This window comes from Miscanthus floridulus, chromosome 12 (genome assembly GCF_019320115.1).
Source record: "Miscanthus floridulus cultivar M001 chromosome 12, ASM1932011v1, whole genome shotgun sequence".
In the NCBI taxonomy this organism is placed as follows: Eukaryota; Viridiplantae; Streptophyta; class Magnoliopsida; order Poales; family Poaceae; genus Miscanthus; species Miscanthus floridulus.
In genome coordinates, this window is record NC_089591.1 from 77,805,060 (window position 1) to 77,823,303 (window position 18,244).

At 45.0% G+C, this 18,244-nt stretch overlaps 2 protein-coding genes and 1 pseudogene across 2 annotated transcripts; all 3 read right to left on the minus strand.

The window, feature by feature from the left end:
* Positions 1-162: 162 nt before the first annotated feature.
* LOC136497784 (peroxidase P7-like) lies at positions 163-1,726 on the minus strand. Its single transcript, XM_066493644.1, has 3 exons — positions 1,460-1,726; positions 818-1,009; positions 163-723 (listed from the first exon to the last, which is right to left on the minus strand). Exons 1-3 carry the CDS (start codon positions 1,667-1,669, stop codon positions 163-165), a joined length of 963 nt encoding a protein of 320 aa, XP_066349741.1. The 5' UTR covers positions 1,670-1,726.
* An 8,743-nt stretch (positions 1,727-10,469) lies between these two features.
* On the minus strand, positions 10,470-13,583 carry LOC136497067 (uncharacterized). Its single transcript, XM_066492849.1, has 4 exons — positions 13,147-13,583; positions 12,172-12,531; positions 11,306-11,488; positions 10,470-11,212 (listed from the first exon to the last, which is right to left on the minus strand). The coding sequence occupies exons 2-4, from the start codon at positions 12,517-12,519 to the stop codon at positions 11,048-11,050; spliced, it is 696 nt and encodes a 231-aa protein (XP_066348946.1). The 5' UTR covers positions 12,520-12,531; positions 13,147-13,583; the 3' UTR covers positions 10,470-11,047.
* A 1,918-nt stretch (positions 13,584-15,501) lies between these two features.
* LOC136498587 (wall-associated receptor kinase-like 8) lies at positions 15,502-18,228 on the minus strand (annotated as a pseudogene).
* Positions 18,229-18,244: the final 16 nt, after the last annotated feature.

Sequence of the window (18,244 nt, forward strand, 5' to 3'; positions counted from 1 at the left end):
GGTGGGATCCAAGACCAGTCTTATCCTTCGTTTTATTCGTGTAAAAGGTAGTACTACAACCGTTCGAAGCAGACTACGCCATCGTAGAAGGAACAGTAACTCTGCAGACCACAGCACACTACACGCACTGATCTCGACACTACTAGACCTGACACTGATCAGTTAGTTCGTCTTCCGGCAGTTCACCCTGACCTGGCCTCCGGACCCAGTGACGACGCCGATGGCGCCCATCTTCACCATGGCGTCGCGGAAGTCGTCGAAGAAGCTGGCCATGTCGGACGCGTAGGCGGTGGTCTGCGCGTCCGCGGAGCCGCCGCTGAAGAGCTGCTGGTCCGAGTGGAGCAGGCCCTTGTTCCGCAGCAGGTTCCTGTAGTAGAAGTTGTCGAAGACGTAGGACGTGGAAGGGTCCAGCGGCGACGTGTTGTCGTCGCCGGTGCCGTCCGCGCTCGGGCAACGCGGCTTCAGCGACGACGCCAGCGACGCGTCCAGGCTGGTGGTCTCGTTGTAGAGGCGGCCGCGGAAGTTGACGCACCGCGCCTGCCCGATCGTGTGCCCGCCCGACAGCGCGATCATGTCGTTCGCGCTCAGGCCCTTCTTGGAGAAGGCCTTGATCAGGTCGCCGAGGTCCAGGGTCGGCGCCGGGAGGTCGTTGTTCGCGTCGTCCAGGCTCGCCGTCGTCCCGTCCCGCCGGCCGAGCTCCACGTCCCACGTAGGCCCGCCGAGCTGCATGCAGAGGAGACGGTCGTTAATTAATTAGCTCGTAACCATGCATGGAAATGGAATGGAAGAAATAACTAGTCTTGGTGATTGTGCTTACGGCGACGACGGAGTCGCGGGCGGCGACGGCGAGGATGTCGGCGCAGGAGACCGTCTGGTTGCAGGCGTCCTCGAGCTGCGCCTTGATGTCGTCAACCACGTCGAACCCGCGGAGCGAGTTCTTGTTCGGCTTCGCCGTCTTCTCGCCGGTGAACCCCGGGGTGTCGTCGAGCAGCACTGAACCGTCACAGCCCTGTAAAGTTAGTTTGCAATTGCAGTCAACGGTTAGTCCACGAAAAGACACTCCATCATTGTACTCAGAGGCAAACCCGTCTACTAGAAATGACAGAGACAATTTGGTTTGAAAAATCGAAGCACGCGGCACAGTGCGCGCCACTTTTTAACTGACTTGTAGAGCACCGGACGTAAAGCTAACAGTACCGAAAACTGTCTACTGAACGTCTGAACCAACATGCTCTGTTATGCTACGCTACGCCTAAGCAAAATTCCCCAAAACAGTAGAAGATGAGAAGATCTAACTGGAATTCGTTAATTCAGTTCAGACTCATAGATGAAAGTTTAATGTATGTAACTTCATTACTGAATACTAGATAATTAGATATTGCTCCAGTTTCAGAGAAAAACAAAAGTGGAAGGCTGAAGAAAATCATGAGGCGGCTTATGAGTTATGAATGACACTTGCATTGACAAAGCAGTCGTGGAAATGGAGGCGGAGCAGGGAGGCCCCCATGCGGGACTCCTTGGAGACGGCAGCTCTCACGGCGGACTCGATGATGTCGAGCGCGTCGGGGCATGTCTCGTCGTAGAAGTCGGTGGAGAGCTGCGCCGAGACAGCAGCCGCAGCGAACAGCAGCGCCATGGTGTAGCAGGCGAAGGTCTGCCTGGACTCCATTGCTGGTAGCGAGAGCTGGCTAAGCCGCCGCTAAGCACAGAGAGAGTTCTTCTGTGACTTGAGGTGTCAGTGCGTGGTGTGCAAGGATAGGTCCACGCGCCACGGTATTTATAGGCATCGCGGTATCATCAGCATGCTAGATAACTGCGCAGTGTCTACTACCTACAAGTTGCTGTTGTTATCTGTCATGTACAGTTTGGACATTGGCGGTACAATCCTCTTTGTTCTTCTATCTTCCATTTTTTTTTCAACTTAGTGCTGTACAGCCCGAAAGCAAGAAATGAGGGGACACATGATACATGTAGGGAGAGCTTTGTCTGCATGCAGAAGAGTGCTCCTGCTGTGCTCTGTAACGTACTTCTACCTACAAGATTACTGCCTGCATGATCTTGGAGAAAGTGGCCTGCTAATGCCAGGTAAGTTGAGTGTGTATGTCATGTCATGGGCCATGCATATCTATAATCTGGTCACACTAAAACAGAATTAATTGAAACGAGACCATGTATATAAATTTGTTACGCAAAACTTTTAGAATTTATTATTTTCCCCAATTAATGTAGTTGTGTTTACACAAAGTAACGTTGTATTGTACTAAAACCCTTGGCAGGGCTTCTTTACAAATGGGCTTCACTTCTCTATTATAAAAAAAACGGCTTATTCCCTGTGCGCCTTCTCTCGTAGAACTGTTTTATGAGCTAATGTTTTTGGCACTTCATCATCTGAAAAACTAGAGAAGGTCAGGGCTGAAAGCCCTGCTAAAAAGGGCCACTCTTCAAGTGCTCCCCGCTTGGTATCTTGGAACCAGGACCAAGCGAGATCCAGCCAGTTGCATTTTTGTACTCCAGGTCGGGACATGAATGTCAAAGCCACTGCCAAAATGTGGGACAGTCTCGCTAAGCTAGTGGAGCTCAGCGTGCACAGCATACGACTTTGTAACCACCAATCAAGCAATAAACATGACCCAAATCCCCCTTTAGTCTTAAGCTAAGGTGTGAATAGCGGCCATGGCTGGTCGCAAGTAGTCTGACCAGGGTCAGCAAATTAGGCGCGCAGCATGTTTGCTTTAAGCGGAGGAGTGCTTAGCAGCAGCAGCAGCAGCAGCATTAAAAACATAAACTCCAAGCAAAGAAACAAAGGCGTGCTCATATAGGATCCAGTACCTTTTGGCAACACATGCAGGATGGTTGCGGATCTCCCAAACTTGGTGTGACCTCGTGCCAGAGTTTCGTCGTTCCTTTGTCTTCACTTCTTCACTAAACTATATGGTTCTGGAGATTGGCTTTTTTTTTCTCAATATTGGGGAAGTGAATGGCAGTTCAAACTTGTCTTATTTGCATTACAGCGCTGACAGCTATGCGACGTGGTATAACTAGCTAAGTAGCTAGTAGGTTACCACTTGAACTGTGTTTGGAGGTTAGTTAGGCTACCTTTCAATTTCAACGAATTTCAATTTCTCTTAGAAAGACAGGCAGCTCTAGCATTCGCTTAAGAGAAACAAATGAGGTGGTCTTAGATTCAGTTCGATCGAGAACACAATATCACCTACTCCTAATTACTACTCCCTCCATTTTAAATTATAAGTTGGTCTAGTTACTCCCTCTGTCACAAATTATAAGTCATTTAAACTTTTTTGAGAAGTCAAAGCATCACAAGTTTGATCGAATTTATATAATAAAATAATAACATTTATGATGACAAATAAGTATCATTAGATTCTTCATTAATTATATCTTCATAGTATTATCTATTTGATGTCATAAATTTTTGTAATTCTCTTCATAAATTTGGTAAAACTTGAGATGTTTTGATTCTCCAAAAAAATTAGAACGACTTATACTTTAGAAAAAAATATATCTCCTACAACTAAAAAGAATAAAGTGTGGACACTTTTTGGTGCGACATTCAATCGGGGGTCGTCTTCGGTCTGCCTCCCCTGCGATCCCCGCCTGCCTCTCGCCCACGACCACGACGTGCGAGGGGAAAACGGAAAGCCAACACAATCACTGCAACGAATTTTGCTTTCCTACAATCCTACCTCGCCCTCGCCTGATCGGTCACACCTGCACTCGCTCCTCACGCGGTGGATTTAGCCTTCCTCCGACGTCTCCCTCGCCCGCCGGCCTCACTGGACGTCGCACCCCCTTCCTCCAATCCAGGTATTCCTCTCCTCTCTGTTCTTGTTTCTTGGCCCGATCTCTCTCTGTTCTTGTTTCTTGGCCTAGATCTTCATGTATACCTCTTCTCTCAGTGACTACAACCTCTCTATCTTGTGGATTTATGGTTGGATGAATGTGATTTGATATACCTAGATAGGGATTCTTATATGTTTCTTGGCCTGGTCGTCGTCCTTCGTGCGGCCATGCTCCTCCGTACGGGCACGCTCTGGGCGAGGTGGCCGTGGTGGCCAAGGGCGGCGGGATCTTAGGCACTCCGGCCAAAGATTGGATGTCCCGTCCGATGTTGTGCAAAGGTACATGATATGCTCAGTGGGCAATTTGTCCTTTTACGCCCTGCCCTGCCTTGCAGCCGCTTCCTTTCCCTCGTCAACGCCACCTTCCACTCTGATTGACGATGGCGTTGGGGCTCGGCTGCGTGGATCCTTCTCCTAGCGGGCACAGCTCGTCCTCCTGTCGGGGATCCAGGGAAAGACCTGCCTAGCAAGGAGGCAAATTTTCAGTGCTAGGTAAGATCACACAAGAAGTCAAGAATGCATAACGTTTTGTTGGAGAATTGATGCGTTATAGTTTGCAGCCTCCTTTTCGAGTTTTTTTTTTCATGACAGTCCATACTTGTGTTCTGCTAATTATTAATAGGAGGATGCAAGTAATTTGCGTATTAATTTGCAAATAAACTTAATACAACTTAAAAGATTTTTGTGCTCCTTGAATATGACAGCCTACTACTCTCGGCATGCATAATTTGCATATAGCTCGATGGACAGTCAATTTGCTGCATAAATACATGGTTAGGATCTATATCTTGTTTTAGTGATAAAACCTGCACAAAATTAAGATTGAGGTAGTGGTGATCTAGGCTGCAATGGACCGCATAATAGAGTGGGCGGCATAAATACATGCTGTCTATAAGTAGGCATTCTTGTTAAAGGATTGTTTAGCCCAATTGTCTTACTGAATTAGATTCGACATCCCCTTTTCACTTTCAGGAAATCTCGTACATGTATACATACTCCTGGTTCTCCGCCCATGGTACGAGAAGAGCTCACAAAGGCAAACTTGTCGTCCGCTTTAGATGGTGCGGACATCTTCTACTTTGATGTGTGATGGCACGACACTGCTTTGTTTATTGCAGACGGAGTAATTTCTTCCAGATATGGCTCCCAATAGGAAAGTTATTTTAATTTTGTTCATGTTGTCAGCATCCTACAACTTATGTTGCATTAATGTGACACATAAGCCTTTTTATGGTTATTTTTCACCTTTCTGCACTGCTACTAAGACTGACCTGTGTTTATGGAACAATCCAGTGCGGGCAAGTCAAAGAAAAGTCCCTATTTTGATAGATGCTGAAAGAAGAGGGAGGGGCTAGACGAGATTCTTAATTTTGCATCTTACATTGTATGCTCTGTAAAGTTTTCTTAGGTAACCTGTTTGGATTGCAAAAGAGCATAACTGCATAATCCTGCCCAAGACACCCCCAGTACCAGCTTCTCCTTGTAGCAATGTAAACCGCTTAAGTGTGCTACCTTTGTTTTACTGTAATCTAGCTTAGAGTGGTAACTGTAGTTGGATTAGCATAATCAAATCAGGTGGTTGCCAACAAAATTTCCTTGTGCTATTTTGAACTTTTGGTACACTAAAGCCTTTGGCATTTGGCATATGTTTAGCACTTTCAGTTCTTTGGTATCTTGTTGATTAGTGATTACATTCTTTCCACACGATCTATATTTGTAGGCTTGGACAGGAGCCTCATCAATACCTTTTGCTTTAGTATCCATGCTTTCAAGGTTACCAAACATTGAATTTGTTATTGTAACCCTGGGGGAGAAAGGTTGCTTAATGTTTGGGAGAAGCATGACAGGTTCGTTTACTATAGATCTTTATGTTAATGTTAGCTAAGTACTTGAGATAAGACATGGGTACACATACAGTGGATTATGTATTGTATCGGCAGAGGATCCAATGATATATTTTTCCCATTTTTGGAAAAAAACACATTCAGATGCTTCTGAGGCAGGGGAAATAGATGTAGAGGCTTTATTCGAAACACTAGAGAAGAAAGTTGACCAGAGTTCTACTATGCCAAAATGAATTCCATCCAAGGTATGATGCCTTACAATGCTTCCTGGTCTGGGTGTATTTTGGTATGATACCTTACAATGCTCATGGTCTGGTTGTATTTTGGTATATTCAAATGAGCCCAAAAGATTATGGAACTAGTATGGATAGATAGGGTTTGATTTAAGATGATTTTATGATGAACAATCAATGAATTAGAGTTATTATAATTGGGATATTGATTTCACAAGTTAGAACGTGGGTTAGCCTCCTCAATAGTTTAGTTCGAATGGTGTGCTTTAATGTGTCTTTTTTTTCAAAAATATATTGCTAGCACTTGAATTATCAACCATCCATAAATGTAAAGAGTGTTCTATTTTTCTTTTTCTGCTTCTTTGATCTCTTTGCTAAAATACCTGCTGGTGATCTCTGTTCCAAGCCGACTAGAACTACAGTAGTAGGCCCAACGCATCGATGAGAGCTCTGCAGTAGCAGGCCCAACGCATCTCATCTCAAGCTCCCAATACCTTGATCTTCATGCAGGTTCATTTACTTTCTACACAGACCAAAGTCATGTTCCTGTTCCTGGAGATCATGTAAAAATTCACATGCTATAGGCTCAATCAGTTCATTCTAACTCTAAATAACTCTATGTTTGTTTGTGGGATGGAGAGGGTGATTTACTCAACCTGACAAAGTGACAATAGTGACACCTTGTCATACCACTGAAAGAGTGGTCTTGCATAAATAAAATTTAAACAATCAAACAATACAAATTGTAGCCATGTGTATTTTCATAATGCTTGTTGATAATGTGTGCTGGCGGCTGTCATCATTTTCAAATAGTTTTCACACCAGAGCTAATATTCCATGATTATTTTGGTAATGCTCAAATAGTCAAATCACATACTATTCAGCTAGCAAGAAGTCCTACCCGATGAAACAATCGACAGGAGAGGAGAAGAGAAACGTAGGTCTGCAGGCCACTAAGGTTGTGCCATTCCCCTAACCAACCAACCAACCACCCTCACCTTTCCTTTTTACAATATTTTAACTAATAGAAATAAGCAATATAATCCAATGATCTTACCAAGTCTGAATCCTGGCCAGGCCACCAGTGGCTTATCGTCAAGAGTGCATTTGCTCAGGGAGCGAGCTTCCATTCATGGCAGCATCACAACTAGGTATTCCTAGAGTTAGACAAGGTTTGCGCTGGTTTACATTTTGTTTATTGTAGTTTTAGTATACCACAATTGCTTAGCTTGCCCCGGAAGAATTTAGTTTAAGAAATCAAATGTTCATCCTAAGCTGATATGAATGATGTCATGAGCGAAACTGTCTGATAGAAACTTGTGGAAGCAAATGTATCTTTCAGACTTTCACTAGCCACTGCTACGGCAAATCCCATTTCACTCATTCTGCAATCGAGTGTGAAGGAAACGTCACTAGGAGTCTAGGACCGTTTACAACTCAATAACGTTTGCACTGTGCCAATGTCTGTTAATATACATTTATGGAGTCTCTAGCGCAAGGTACATTCCTGGCATTTTGTCTGTATGATGATGATGAAATAAATTGTATAGTATCATGTGCGACCTGGCATTGATATTTTTTTTAATTTTTTAGTTCATCATCACAGACGCGTTTAGACAATCCGCGTCTGTGATAACCCCTCGTCACATGCGCTAATTTCCTTTGTTTGCTGGCTTAGGTTCCTTCGTGATTGTTTGCCATGTCTTCAAAAAAAAATCATGATACTGCGGATTCAATTTTTATAATAGTACTTCCATTCTTGTATTGTGCTAAATCCAAATTTTGAATTTATGGAAGGGGATGCTACCAACATGGCACCTTTGAGAGGATGAGACTGGCGGTGGACAGCGTGGCGCTGGACTTGGAGTAAAGAAAATAGATTCTACGATGGAATACCTCAACCTATTTGCTGGTTTCTTCTGTGTTTAGCACTATTTTACTTTTGAAAAATACTACAGAGCATTAGAGTAACATACATTCCATGAAATCTGAAGCCGACAACAAGTTTGTCTCCCATCAGTGATTGCTCATGAAATTGGTCAGATCAATGGCCCGCTATCTTTCATGATATTTGAAGGGACTTCGGTGCTTTTTTTTTGGGCGCGGGGGGACTTAAATATAATAGCTCTCTCTCTCTCTAGATGTACCTTAATATATCTCAGCTTGAATACCAAGATATGTATTGTCTTTTGCTTGTTTGATTTGCACTACGAAACATCCCATAGCGTTAGCATGGGCAATGTAGATGCGGCGAAACTTATTTGTGGATTTATTGGCGCATGAAAGAAATTGATATCGGAGATTTCTTTTTGCTGATATAAAATGTTACCTTAGCCGCATCACGGAAAAGACTATACAGTAGAGCTTGTGAGCATGCGACGCCTCGCTCCCTGTGACTGTTAATATCATGAGCTTTGCCTTTTGGATTAAATGTCACTTTAACGTCGGTATTTAATTTCACAATATTATTATCTTATCGTACAATCCGTGTGTTTTTAGTATAAAAGTTTAGCTGTCCCGTAGCAACGCATGGGTACGAACCTAGTATCTAAAAAAAGCCAGAACGAAACGGTATTACCTAGCGGCTACATGGTTATCTTCCCAAGTTTCCATCTGCGGGGTGCATTAATATCCATGGAATAATCACATCGTGGCCCTCAAAAACTGAATCAAATCATGCATGTGGAAGTATATATATTCATCTTCTGACACGACTAAAAAATGGATTAGGCGGCTGAAAAGCCGTGACGAAGAAGCATCGGTCCAAGCAGAAATCACGGCGGTGTCTGGCACATGCACTTGCCAAACTTGAGTAAACACTAAACACTAAACAGACAGCAAGACGCAAGCTAGCTGCATGCGCCGCTGCAAGGCAAGGTCCGTACGTCAAAGCGCGCGCATGCCAGTGGAGCACGACCACGGTCCACGACATGCTTGCTTTGCTCCGGCCGACAGTGGCGAGTGATTGTTGATTCTGAAGAGAGAGGCAGGCAGTACCGCAGTAGGTCATCTTTCTATTCTACAGTACAGTGCGTCACTACGTGCAAGTTGCGAAAGGAGCAGGGAGTCAGATCACTTGGATCCTACCAGCCTATCAGCATGTTCGCTTGTTGGTTTTAACCATGGTTTATCAGTTATGGTACAATATTTTTCTCTCACAACAAACCAGCATCAGCCGGGCTTATCAGCCCAGAAACCAACCAGCGAACATGCTATAAGGCTTATTCGTTTGGCCTTGATTCCACCGGAAATCATTCCAGGTGATCAAAGATAGTTTAAATTAACACAATATTCCTGGTTGGAATGGTTCCAGGATGCATTCCCTGGCAACCGAACAGCCCCTGACTATTTTTGCCTGCAATTAGCCCTCTGATAATTCTTGCATGCCGCGAGCTGTCTTTTGGAACGAAGACTCTGTTCAGCTGGCCATAGCAAGTAAAACTCCGCCGGATAAGATAAGAATGGGATCAGGGCACCAAAGGTTAACTAAGCTAAGCTGCCGTGAAACCCTGCGCTAGCCGCGCGCGTTCGTGCGTGTGAGTGATTGAGCGGCAGCAATAGGGCAGGCTTTGCTATGCACGTTCTAGAAAATGATCGCCATCCCACCACATGTCCTCTGGGCTACACAAAGACGGTAAAAACTAGTAATTCTAATCAGGCTGAACCTCATCAGGTATACCTAAGCGGCAGAGAACACTGCATTTGTGCGCTAGTTATCTGGATAACACAGACCACGACATTAGCCGGAAGCAAACGCCAACGCTATGGTGCAGGAAAAAAAAGCTTAGCAAGAGCAAGACAGATACCGTTACACCGGTCGCCTCTCGCCTGGACAGAGAGCAGTCAGAGCACTGAGCTTTCAGTAATTGGGTTGGTGTGCTCTGCTCTGCTCTACAGTGGACAACGGCGCCAATTTCCACGCATCTTTTTTGACGTCTGTCGACACTCGACAAGAGGCGAGAGGCCACTCCACCTCCACTCCAAGTCTCCACTCTCCAACGGAGCAAGGCGAAGGCCGGCAGCCGGCCGAGTGCATCGTGCGGTCGTGCCATCGTGGACGTAAATGGAGTGGTCGTCAGTGCGGCACACCAGTGCAAGTTGAAGAAAAGACCTTTCACCGCACGCATCACTCACTCGCGCCCACCGCGTCAGCGATTGCCACGCTAGCTACTTGCGTTGCTCGGGGAACAGAGTTGGCCGGTTGGCCCAACCCGAAACTTGCCATGCCAGAGTTTCAAGCGCCGAAACGTCTGTCGACAATGCATTAAAAATACTAAAACATGAATGTTCGATGTTCTGAACATCATGAGAGGACAACACTACAATCTATAAGATGAAGGTAATCTGAAGCAACTTGCCTTGGCCTGTTCAGAAAAAATCGTCAGAATTGTTTCTCCAGATGATGCTTTTCCATGAAAGTTCTCGGGAATGTCTTTTACTTATACATAGAAAAAACTAACAAAACGGCATCGACGTGCTAAAGAAACCAGAAATTTAGTTCATGAATTACAGAGCTCTTTTTTAAAAAAGAAAAAAGAAAAAAAAACTGGATTTCATTACATCATAGGCATATTGAAAAGATGGGGCTAAACATTTGCCATTGGAAATTTTGAAGTGCTCTTTGCAGATTACATTGTGGACAGTGCAGTCCTGCTTGACATGAGTACAGACAAGGCCAGGCCTGTTTGGTTGCATGACATGAGTACAGACAAGGCAATACAAAGGAGTTGAACCTTACTGTGTTACTGTGAGAACTTGATCTGGATATAAATCATTGATAACCTTGGTACACACTTGATCTACTAATAATAGGCAATGACACCTTCTGATCAGTGGGCAGTGGCCACCACCAAATTTATTAAGCCATGAAACCCACATACAGAAATCTCCATCAAAATATATGAGCAAGATAAAAAACGACAAAGCATAAGGATGTCAACAGTTGCCATTTACAACATTATTCTATTCAATTATTCATGGATAAACAACCCCCTCAGAACCGGATGCCATTAATATTCCATTCGACACCAGGATACTCCATAGTGCTGCAAATCTTCTCGTAACCATTGTTACTTGGTGAGACGTCATCAGAAATACTCATTGTCAATCTTCAAAGCACTGTTGCACATCGGAGTATGAGTTTTAGGAAATCAACTTCATCATCTTCTCCTTGCAGGCCATGAATTTCAACAACTTCAAGATTAGCCAAAGAGACATTTTCACTTCTCCGGTTGCTGGGCTGTTCACAAGGACAATTTATTAGGCACGGCACTACCTGAAAGAAAAATAAAGTAAGATTAGCACTGCTATCTAAAATTTTGTACCTGAGCAGAATACATAACTACAGGATAAACAACCGAATGGTTACCTTGTTCCGTGCTAACACCACATCGAGCCTTTGTATAGTTGGTTGAATCTGAAGCAGATGCAACATCATTGGTCCAAAAGTATGCTCCTTCGTTCCAAGATCCAGCTCTAATACCGAAAAATCAGTTACTGGAAGATAAGCTAGTACTTGTGCAATGCTCCATTCTGCATCCAGAGGATCATACTGCATATCAACAAAGTGAGTGTCCCAATGTTATCAACATATAACATAAATAATTTCGTTATAAAAGTTTCAAAAAGAAGCATAGCAAAGTAGCATATGCACATTAACATAACTTCTTGTGAACAGCGAGACAACATAAAATTCATCTAGCTCGCGCTCCTTTATGCCCAAGAGGTGCCATATCTGGCCGAACACAACATCAACACACGGATAAAAGTAACCCCATCTGAGTTTCTTCACCATTGGTGCCAAGAAGGACAAACCGAAAGATTTGGCAATATCGACCTCCAATGTCACCTCCTTAAGCACCAGGGCCACGATGTCAATGCGGCGGATGTCATGATCTTTTACCTCCAAACCAAACTCCTCAAGCAACAGCGAGTGAACAATCACCATGTCAGCACGCCTGAGATCCCTAATGTTCAGGATGCGCAGGCACGGGCAGAGAGGGAGCAGAGCGCCAATGTTGATGCAGCAGGATTCGAGGTAAAGGTTCTTGAGCGCAGTGAACTCGCCGGACTGTGGCAACGCAATTGGGAGACTGCCCATCAAGTCAAGACTAAGGTAGGAGGTGTGTTCAAAGCAGGGAAGCTTGACGCGTACTCTTCTAGGGGGCTCGTCAACACGGAGATGATGAGTTTCTTCAGCAACACCCGTGTGGCGCCATGGAGAAGCAAGGATACCTGCCTAGGCCAGTCTTCTTCATCAGTCCAGTCTGCGTACAAAGTGATGTCGAGGAGGTCCAGCGAGGGGCGGGTGATCACAGCGAGCGCCGACTCGACAGAGAGGGGGTGGACGTAGCTGAATGTGAGCTCGGGAAGCTTGGTCCAAAGGCCACGCCAGCCACGGGATACTGCTCCAGCGCGCGCAACTTCAGCAGGAGACCTGAGACAGGTGAGAATCTCGAGGAGCAGATCCTCGGGGAGGCTGTTGATCCTGTCCTCTGAGCTGTGGTGGGGCTGGCAGAGATGGCAATCTCCTTGCTGTGCCAGTGGTAGGTACACTAAGCAGCGTCCGGACCTGAGCTGCATTGTCCCGCTTATCTGCCAAAAGCACATGGGTATGGAGGGTGAGAAAATAAACCATGCATGCAAAATAAAAGACAGGATACTACTACGACAAAAGGAAGCTAATTCATACAATGGATTCTGAAACTTTTGACAACATAAGCAGGACGATCGATCCTCTTTTTTTTTTAACTAACTAATTTCCTCATGGGGATTAGGTTTCCCGTTCAATCCCCACCAATTCCTATGGGGATTGATTGCTGATCCAAACTAGACTGCAATGGCAGATCTAGAAACGAGGCAAGAGGGTGACTAAATAATAGAAGGCTAGAAATCATATTAGGCTTACACTAACAGATATAACAAAAAATACAAATGACGATATAAATTCAAAGTGTTCGAACAATACATAAAAATATTATAAAATCTTACTAAAATGTCTTTCCATCATAGCCTCATGTGTCCATCGATATGAATGAAATATTGCAAACTACAATGCGATTACTAGGAACCAGACATTGGCATTCATTCATAGAAAAGTCAAAATCGAACAAAATATGATGAAACTAGGCCAGCTCTCACGGTGATGCGTGAGCTGTGCTGTGGTAAGCAGGGAGCGGTGACGTGGTGCCGCTGGTGCTTGGGGTCGACCTGGCAGTGGGGAGTAGGCAGTGCCCAGCCGGCAGTCAAGGCAGAGCAGGAGGAGCGGACGGCGGCGGGCAGATCTGCCAGGGCGCCGCGCGCGTCGCTTCCTGGTTCCCAGTCAGGCAGTCGCGGAGGACGGGAGTCGAGAGGAGCCCGCCGGCCGCCAGCCCACCACGGATGAGAAGAAGGGCTGGAGCGCAGGAGGGCGGAGGCACGGAGATGAAGGGCGGCTCCCGGCTGGGCTCGGTCGTGGTCTCGCGGAGACGGAAAGGAGGGGGCGCCAGCGGATGGATGGGCGCGGTTGCGGCGGAGGTGGGCGCGGTCGTCGTCTCCCGGGGAAGGAGAGGAGGGGCGCCGGCCGATGGGCGCGGTTGCGACGGAGCGGGTCGGCGATTTGGGGGCGGGCGCGACGGGAGGCAGGTTTTGGGCTTTTCGGCCCTCAATACAGGAGAGGCAACGGACGCTAACGGGCTGTTTTGGGCTACTCTTACGAAGAGCTGTTTCTAAAATATTTGGGCCGTGCCCCGGCTGCAGCCTTCAATCCGGAGTCCATATCTGCCCCTGTGAGTGTAGACTCAGATTTGGTTATATCTGTTAGTGTAGTCAGTCGGTCTGAACCAAATCGAAAAGAATCAGCAGCTACAACTATTTGCACATCTTATCGCCATTGACAGATCAAAGCATTCGAGCGAATAAGAAACCATCTCACATCTGAAACAGCCGAATGCATCGTGCCATCGACCCATCGTGGTCGTCACTCGTCAGTGCGGCACACCAAGTTCTACATGCGTTGCTCGGGCCAACAGAGTTGGCCCAACCAGAAACTTGCCAAACCAGAGCTGCAAGCACCAATGCAATCTCACGCTTGAACAGGTGTAAGTGTATTAGAGATTGGAAGAAACCAAACACGTAAGTATGTAACACCTGTATGGTTAGAATTCCAATCTAACCCCTGGACGGCGCTCCAGCACTTTTTTGTGATTCTAACTAGGCAAATGTCACGGTGGTGGAAGGAAGGTCACGGTGTTGGACGGTGGCTCGATAGGAGGGGTGACCAGGACTTTGCTTTGCTACGGGGCTGAGAGCGTGTTTAGTTCCTAAAAAGTTTTTTAAAAAGTGTTATAGTAGTTATTATATCGAATCTTGTGATACGTGCATGGAGCATTAAATGTAGACGAAAAATAATAATTGCACAGTTTGGTTGGAAATTACGAGATGAACGTTTTGAGTCTAATTAATCCATAATTGAACACTAATTGCCAAATAAAAACGAAAATGCTACCGTAGCTAAATTCCCAAAATTCACGAACTAAACATGCGCTGATCGTTGGATGGTGTCCAGGGATTTTCCACGACATATAGTACTGCGATTAATGGACCAACCAACCCCGCCAGTCAGCCAACGACAGCTCCAGCACTCCCTCTATACTGGATTGAAAAAATCAAGGATAAAATTGCAAAGTTGAAAAAAACGAGAGTGAAATCACGTTAGGCCTTTAAAACAACAGTTCAGCGCATAAAAAAGAATATTTTCTTTGGAGAAATTATCGGAGAAGATTAGAAGGCGATGTGATGCCTATAGCTATCCAGGGTTCAAAATTTCGGTGAAATTTCGGCGAAATTTTGGCAAAATTTTGCGAAATTTCGGTAATTTCGGTGGTGGCCGAAAGAAAAATCCGAAATTTTGTAATACACTAATACATATGTTATATAACTTTAGACTCAATTTTTTATTGTTTATATTGCATATTTTTTATTCAATAGATGCGTAGTCATAAACCATACTAATATTTGTTTAGATTTAAATGTTTTTTTTAGAAAAAGCATACTTCATGTGCTAGTCTCTAAAAAAAATTTCGCCGAAATTTCGGCCGAATTTCGCGAAATTCGGTAGTTTCGGTGGTGGCCGAAATTTTTGCAATACCGAAATTGAAAACCCTGTAGCTATCTAACAAATTAAAATAGTGCGGCTTATAAAATTCTATAAGCATTACCATTAAGCCCTACATCAATTTATAGGTTTCAAGAACTCAACACATTCAAGTAGGATATCATAACAGTGCAAGGAAAGATGAAAAAATGCGACTGGGTGGTTCTGTTTTGCTTTGCTTGTGCCATATGAACATCTTCAAACAGGATACTGGATTTACATAACAAAATGAATACCATACACCGACCAGGTAGACAGTAGGCTATAACCAAATCCACTTATTTACTGGTAGAGCATATTAATTCTACATCAACCATAATAATGTGGAGGTGTGCAAGACTATATCTCTAATCTCTAAGTTTCTAATTTAGCCCATTTGCAAAATGACACTCAAAATTACTAAATAAGATGTGAACCCACAAAAGCGAAAATCATCTTGGAATTTCAGATGACTGTATGAACTCTTTCTCCAAGCTATATAGTCTAGTTCCTTCATTGCCTTTGCTTTGGTTCTGTGACTGGTCTTTAAGAGCACTTTGACTTGTCCTCGAAACTCGACAACTGGAGTGGACATTTGAACCTAGCACATCTTCAAGTGCTGTCTCAACTTGCCTCATTGTAGGCCTTTCTTCACCTTTAAAGTTTAAACATGCTTCGGCAAGCCTTGCAATAACTTCGGCATCTTTAGACCCTCCATCTTCAACAATTTGTGGATCTAGAATATCTGACAAGCGACAGTCTTTTATCATTGTCACAAAGTGTGATGCCAGGCTTTTTCCTTCTGAGGAATGAGAAGAGAAAACATGTTTAACCCTTGTTAATAGTTCTGCCAAGATGACACCAAAGCTGTAAACATCACTCTTTTCCATGAGTCGGCTAGTGTAGTAGTATTCAGGATCAAGGTAACCGTGAGTTCCTTGGATGGCTGTAAGTATTCCTGTCTCATCCGTTGAAATTGACCTTGAAGCTCCAAAATCAGATACTTTTGCTGTTAAAGTATCAGTAAGCAATATATTTGCACATTTGATATCTCTATGGAACACATATATTGAAGCAGCACCATGTAGATATGCAATGGCCCTTGCAGGTTCTAGTGCAATCGTTAGTCTGTCATTCCATGACAAAGGGTTTTCATATTGTCCATGAAGATGGTAGGATAGGGTTCTATTTGATATGAACTCATAAACTAGTAAAGGAACTTCAGTCTTACGACAGCAACCAAAGAGCTTTACCACATTTCTATGGTTAGTTTGCGAAAGTATAACAACCTCATTTATGAACCGATCCATTTCCCTTTGGACCACAATTTTAGACTTCTTGATGGCAACTACACGCTGGTCAGATAAGATACCTTTGTAGACTGTGCCATGACCTCCACCACCAATGATGGGATTCTGGTCGAACTTGTTGGTTGCTTGTTCTAGTTCTCCAGAGCTAAAAATGTTCATCCTTTCAGCTATATCTTTATTTGAAGATATCAACTGTTGTAGAAGCAATCCATGGTTTCTCTTGAAGAACTTTTGTCTTCGAAGTTTTGCCCTTCTTTGCTTGAGTTTATTGATGATGTTGGCAACACCCAGAATTAAAAAATAGTAGGCCAAAACCAGCACTTATTGTTATTATAGCAATTAAGCCTGCAGAAAATAAATTCAAGGAGTCAAATTAATTACAGTAAGCTAGATGCAGGTTGTGACATCCATTTCAAAAATTTCTAGTCACTTAAATGTGTAGAAAAAAAATGTTTCCTGGAATGTTTCTTAGAGCCGTATTACTAATCACTTGGTTTACTTCTAAAGCATATTACATTCTTGTAAAAAACAGACTCTTCTTTTTGTACTTAAATTGAGTTGTATCACATGTTTAAACTTCACAATAACATCAGAGAAAACTAATTTGGAAAGTGAAAATATATTAGTAGTGGTACTTAGAGATGAACTACTCATGTATTGATGTACATGATAGGTTGTTCTCAAAACACCGAAGGAGAACCTTTATTCAAAGCGAGTAGTATTATGTACCAGGATGGCTCCTGATGCCTTTCTTTGATGAGCATCGGTATGTCCCAGGCATATTGATGCAGGTTCCATGACATGGGTAAATATCTGGCAGCTGGCACTCGTCAATATCTGGAGAAGGGAGAAAGGAACAGAACCATAAAGATGAAGCATTTCACATAATTTTGCTTCTGCAGCCTGAAAACATACAAGTGGTACCTACCTTGACATCCATCAGCAATATAGGGATTGTCGTCGTATCCGTGAGAACAGTTGCACCGTCTTCGGTCGTAATTTCCATCGATAGTATAGGAGAAACTGTTTGAGCTTATGCATCTGAAGTCAGAAGATTGGGGTCCTATAGGCGACAACACAAAAGAGGCTGCGTCGCGTATCAGATCCAACGACCACTCCAGCACCACCGGAACACTATCCACCATCACCGGAACAGCACCGATTGGAAAAAACAGGTTGCTGAAGTTCCTCGCCATCTCGGCCTCGACTCTGCCGAACCAGTCCTGATCAACTATGAAAGCTGCTCTGTGGTAGTCGCCGGTTTCCCCTTCCAGATGCTTAGCCTGGATGCCGTACGACGGGAGGTCCTCGCCGAGCGACGCGATGGACGTGCGGCAGCAGCCAATGCCGGAGCACGAGGAGGCATCGGGTGTGTTGACGCAGACGGCGGCGCAGACGCTGGTGTAGGTGACCATGGCGTTGGTTGTAGGGGATGAGCTTCGCCAGCACGTTGCACCCGAAGGCCACGAAGGAGTTGCGCGCGCTCGACACCGTCAGGGGCCCGACGTCGGGCGTCGGAACGGACCATGACCCGTTGAACTCGGCGGCGTACTGTACCCACGAGATTTTCCTCTGGATGCGCACCGTGCAGTCCGGCAAGGAGATGCCGAGCACCTGATCCGCGCCGTCCCCTTCCCCTAGCAGCAGCTTCGCCGGGCGCTGCGCCTCGTCGCAGGTGAGGTTGAAGCCCTCGTGGAAGCAGCCCCGGCCGATCCCGAACGGGTACGGCACTTGCACGCCGCCGCAGCTCTCCGGGCAACCAGGCAGGGCTATCGGGCCCGCCACCGCTGTCGCCACGAGCTGAAGCGTGAGGGCTCCGATCGTGCCCGTCGTCGTCGTCGGTCGGCGACACGGGACGGCGACCGTCATCTCTCGGCTCTCTCAG

Coding starts and splice junctions, on each gene's coding strand:
- LOC136497784 (XM_066493644.1), bottom strand. CDS start 1,669: ATGGAGTCCAGGCAGACCTTCGCCTGCTACACCATGGCGCTGCTGTTC. Junction 1,010..1,459: donor TCCACGACTGCTTTGTCAAT/GCAAGTGTCATT, acceptor CTAACTTTACAG/GGCTGTGACGGTTCAGTGCT. Junction 724..817: donor CCCGCGACTCCGTCGTCGCC/GTAAGCACAATC, acceptor CTCTGCATGCAG/CTCGGCGGGCCTACGTGGGA.
- LOC136497067 (XM_066492849.1), bottom strand. CDS start 12,519: ATGCAGCTCAGGTCCGGACGCTGCTTAGTGTACCTACCACTGGCACAG. Junction 11,489..12,171: donor AAGAAGACTGGCCTAGGCAG/GTATCCTTGCTT, acceptor GTTGATATGCAG/TATGATCCTCTGGATGCAGA. Junction 11,213..11,305: donor TGGTGTTAGCACGGAACAAG/GTAACCATTCGG, acceptor TTTTTCTTTCAG/GTAGTGCCGTGCCTAATAAA.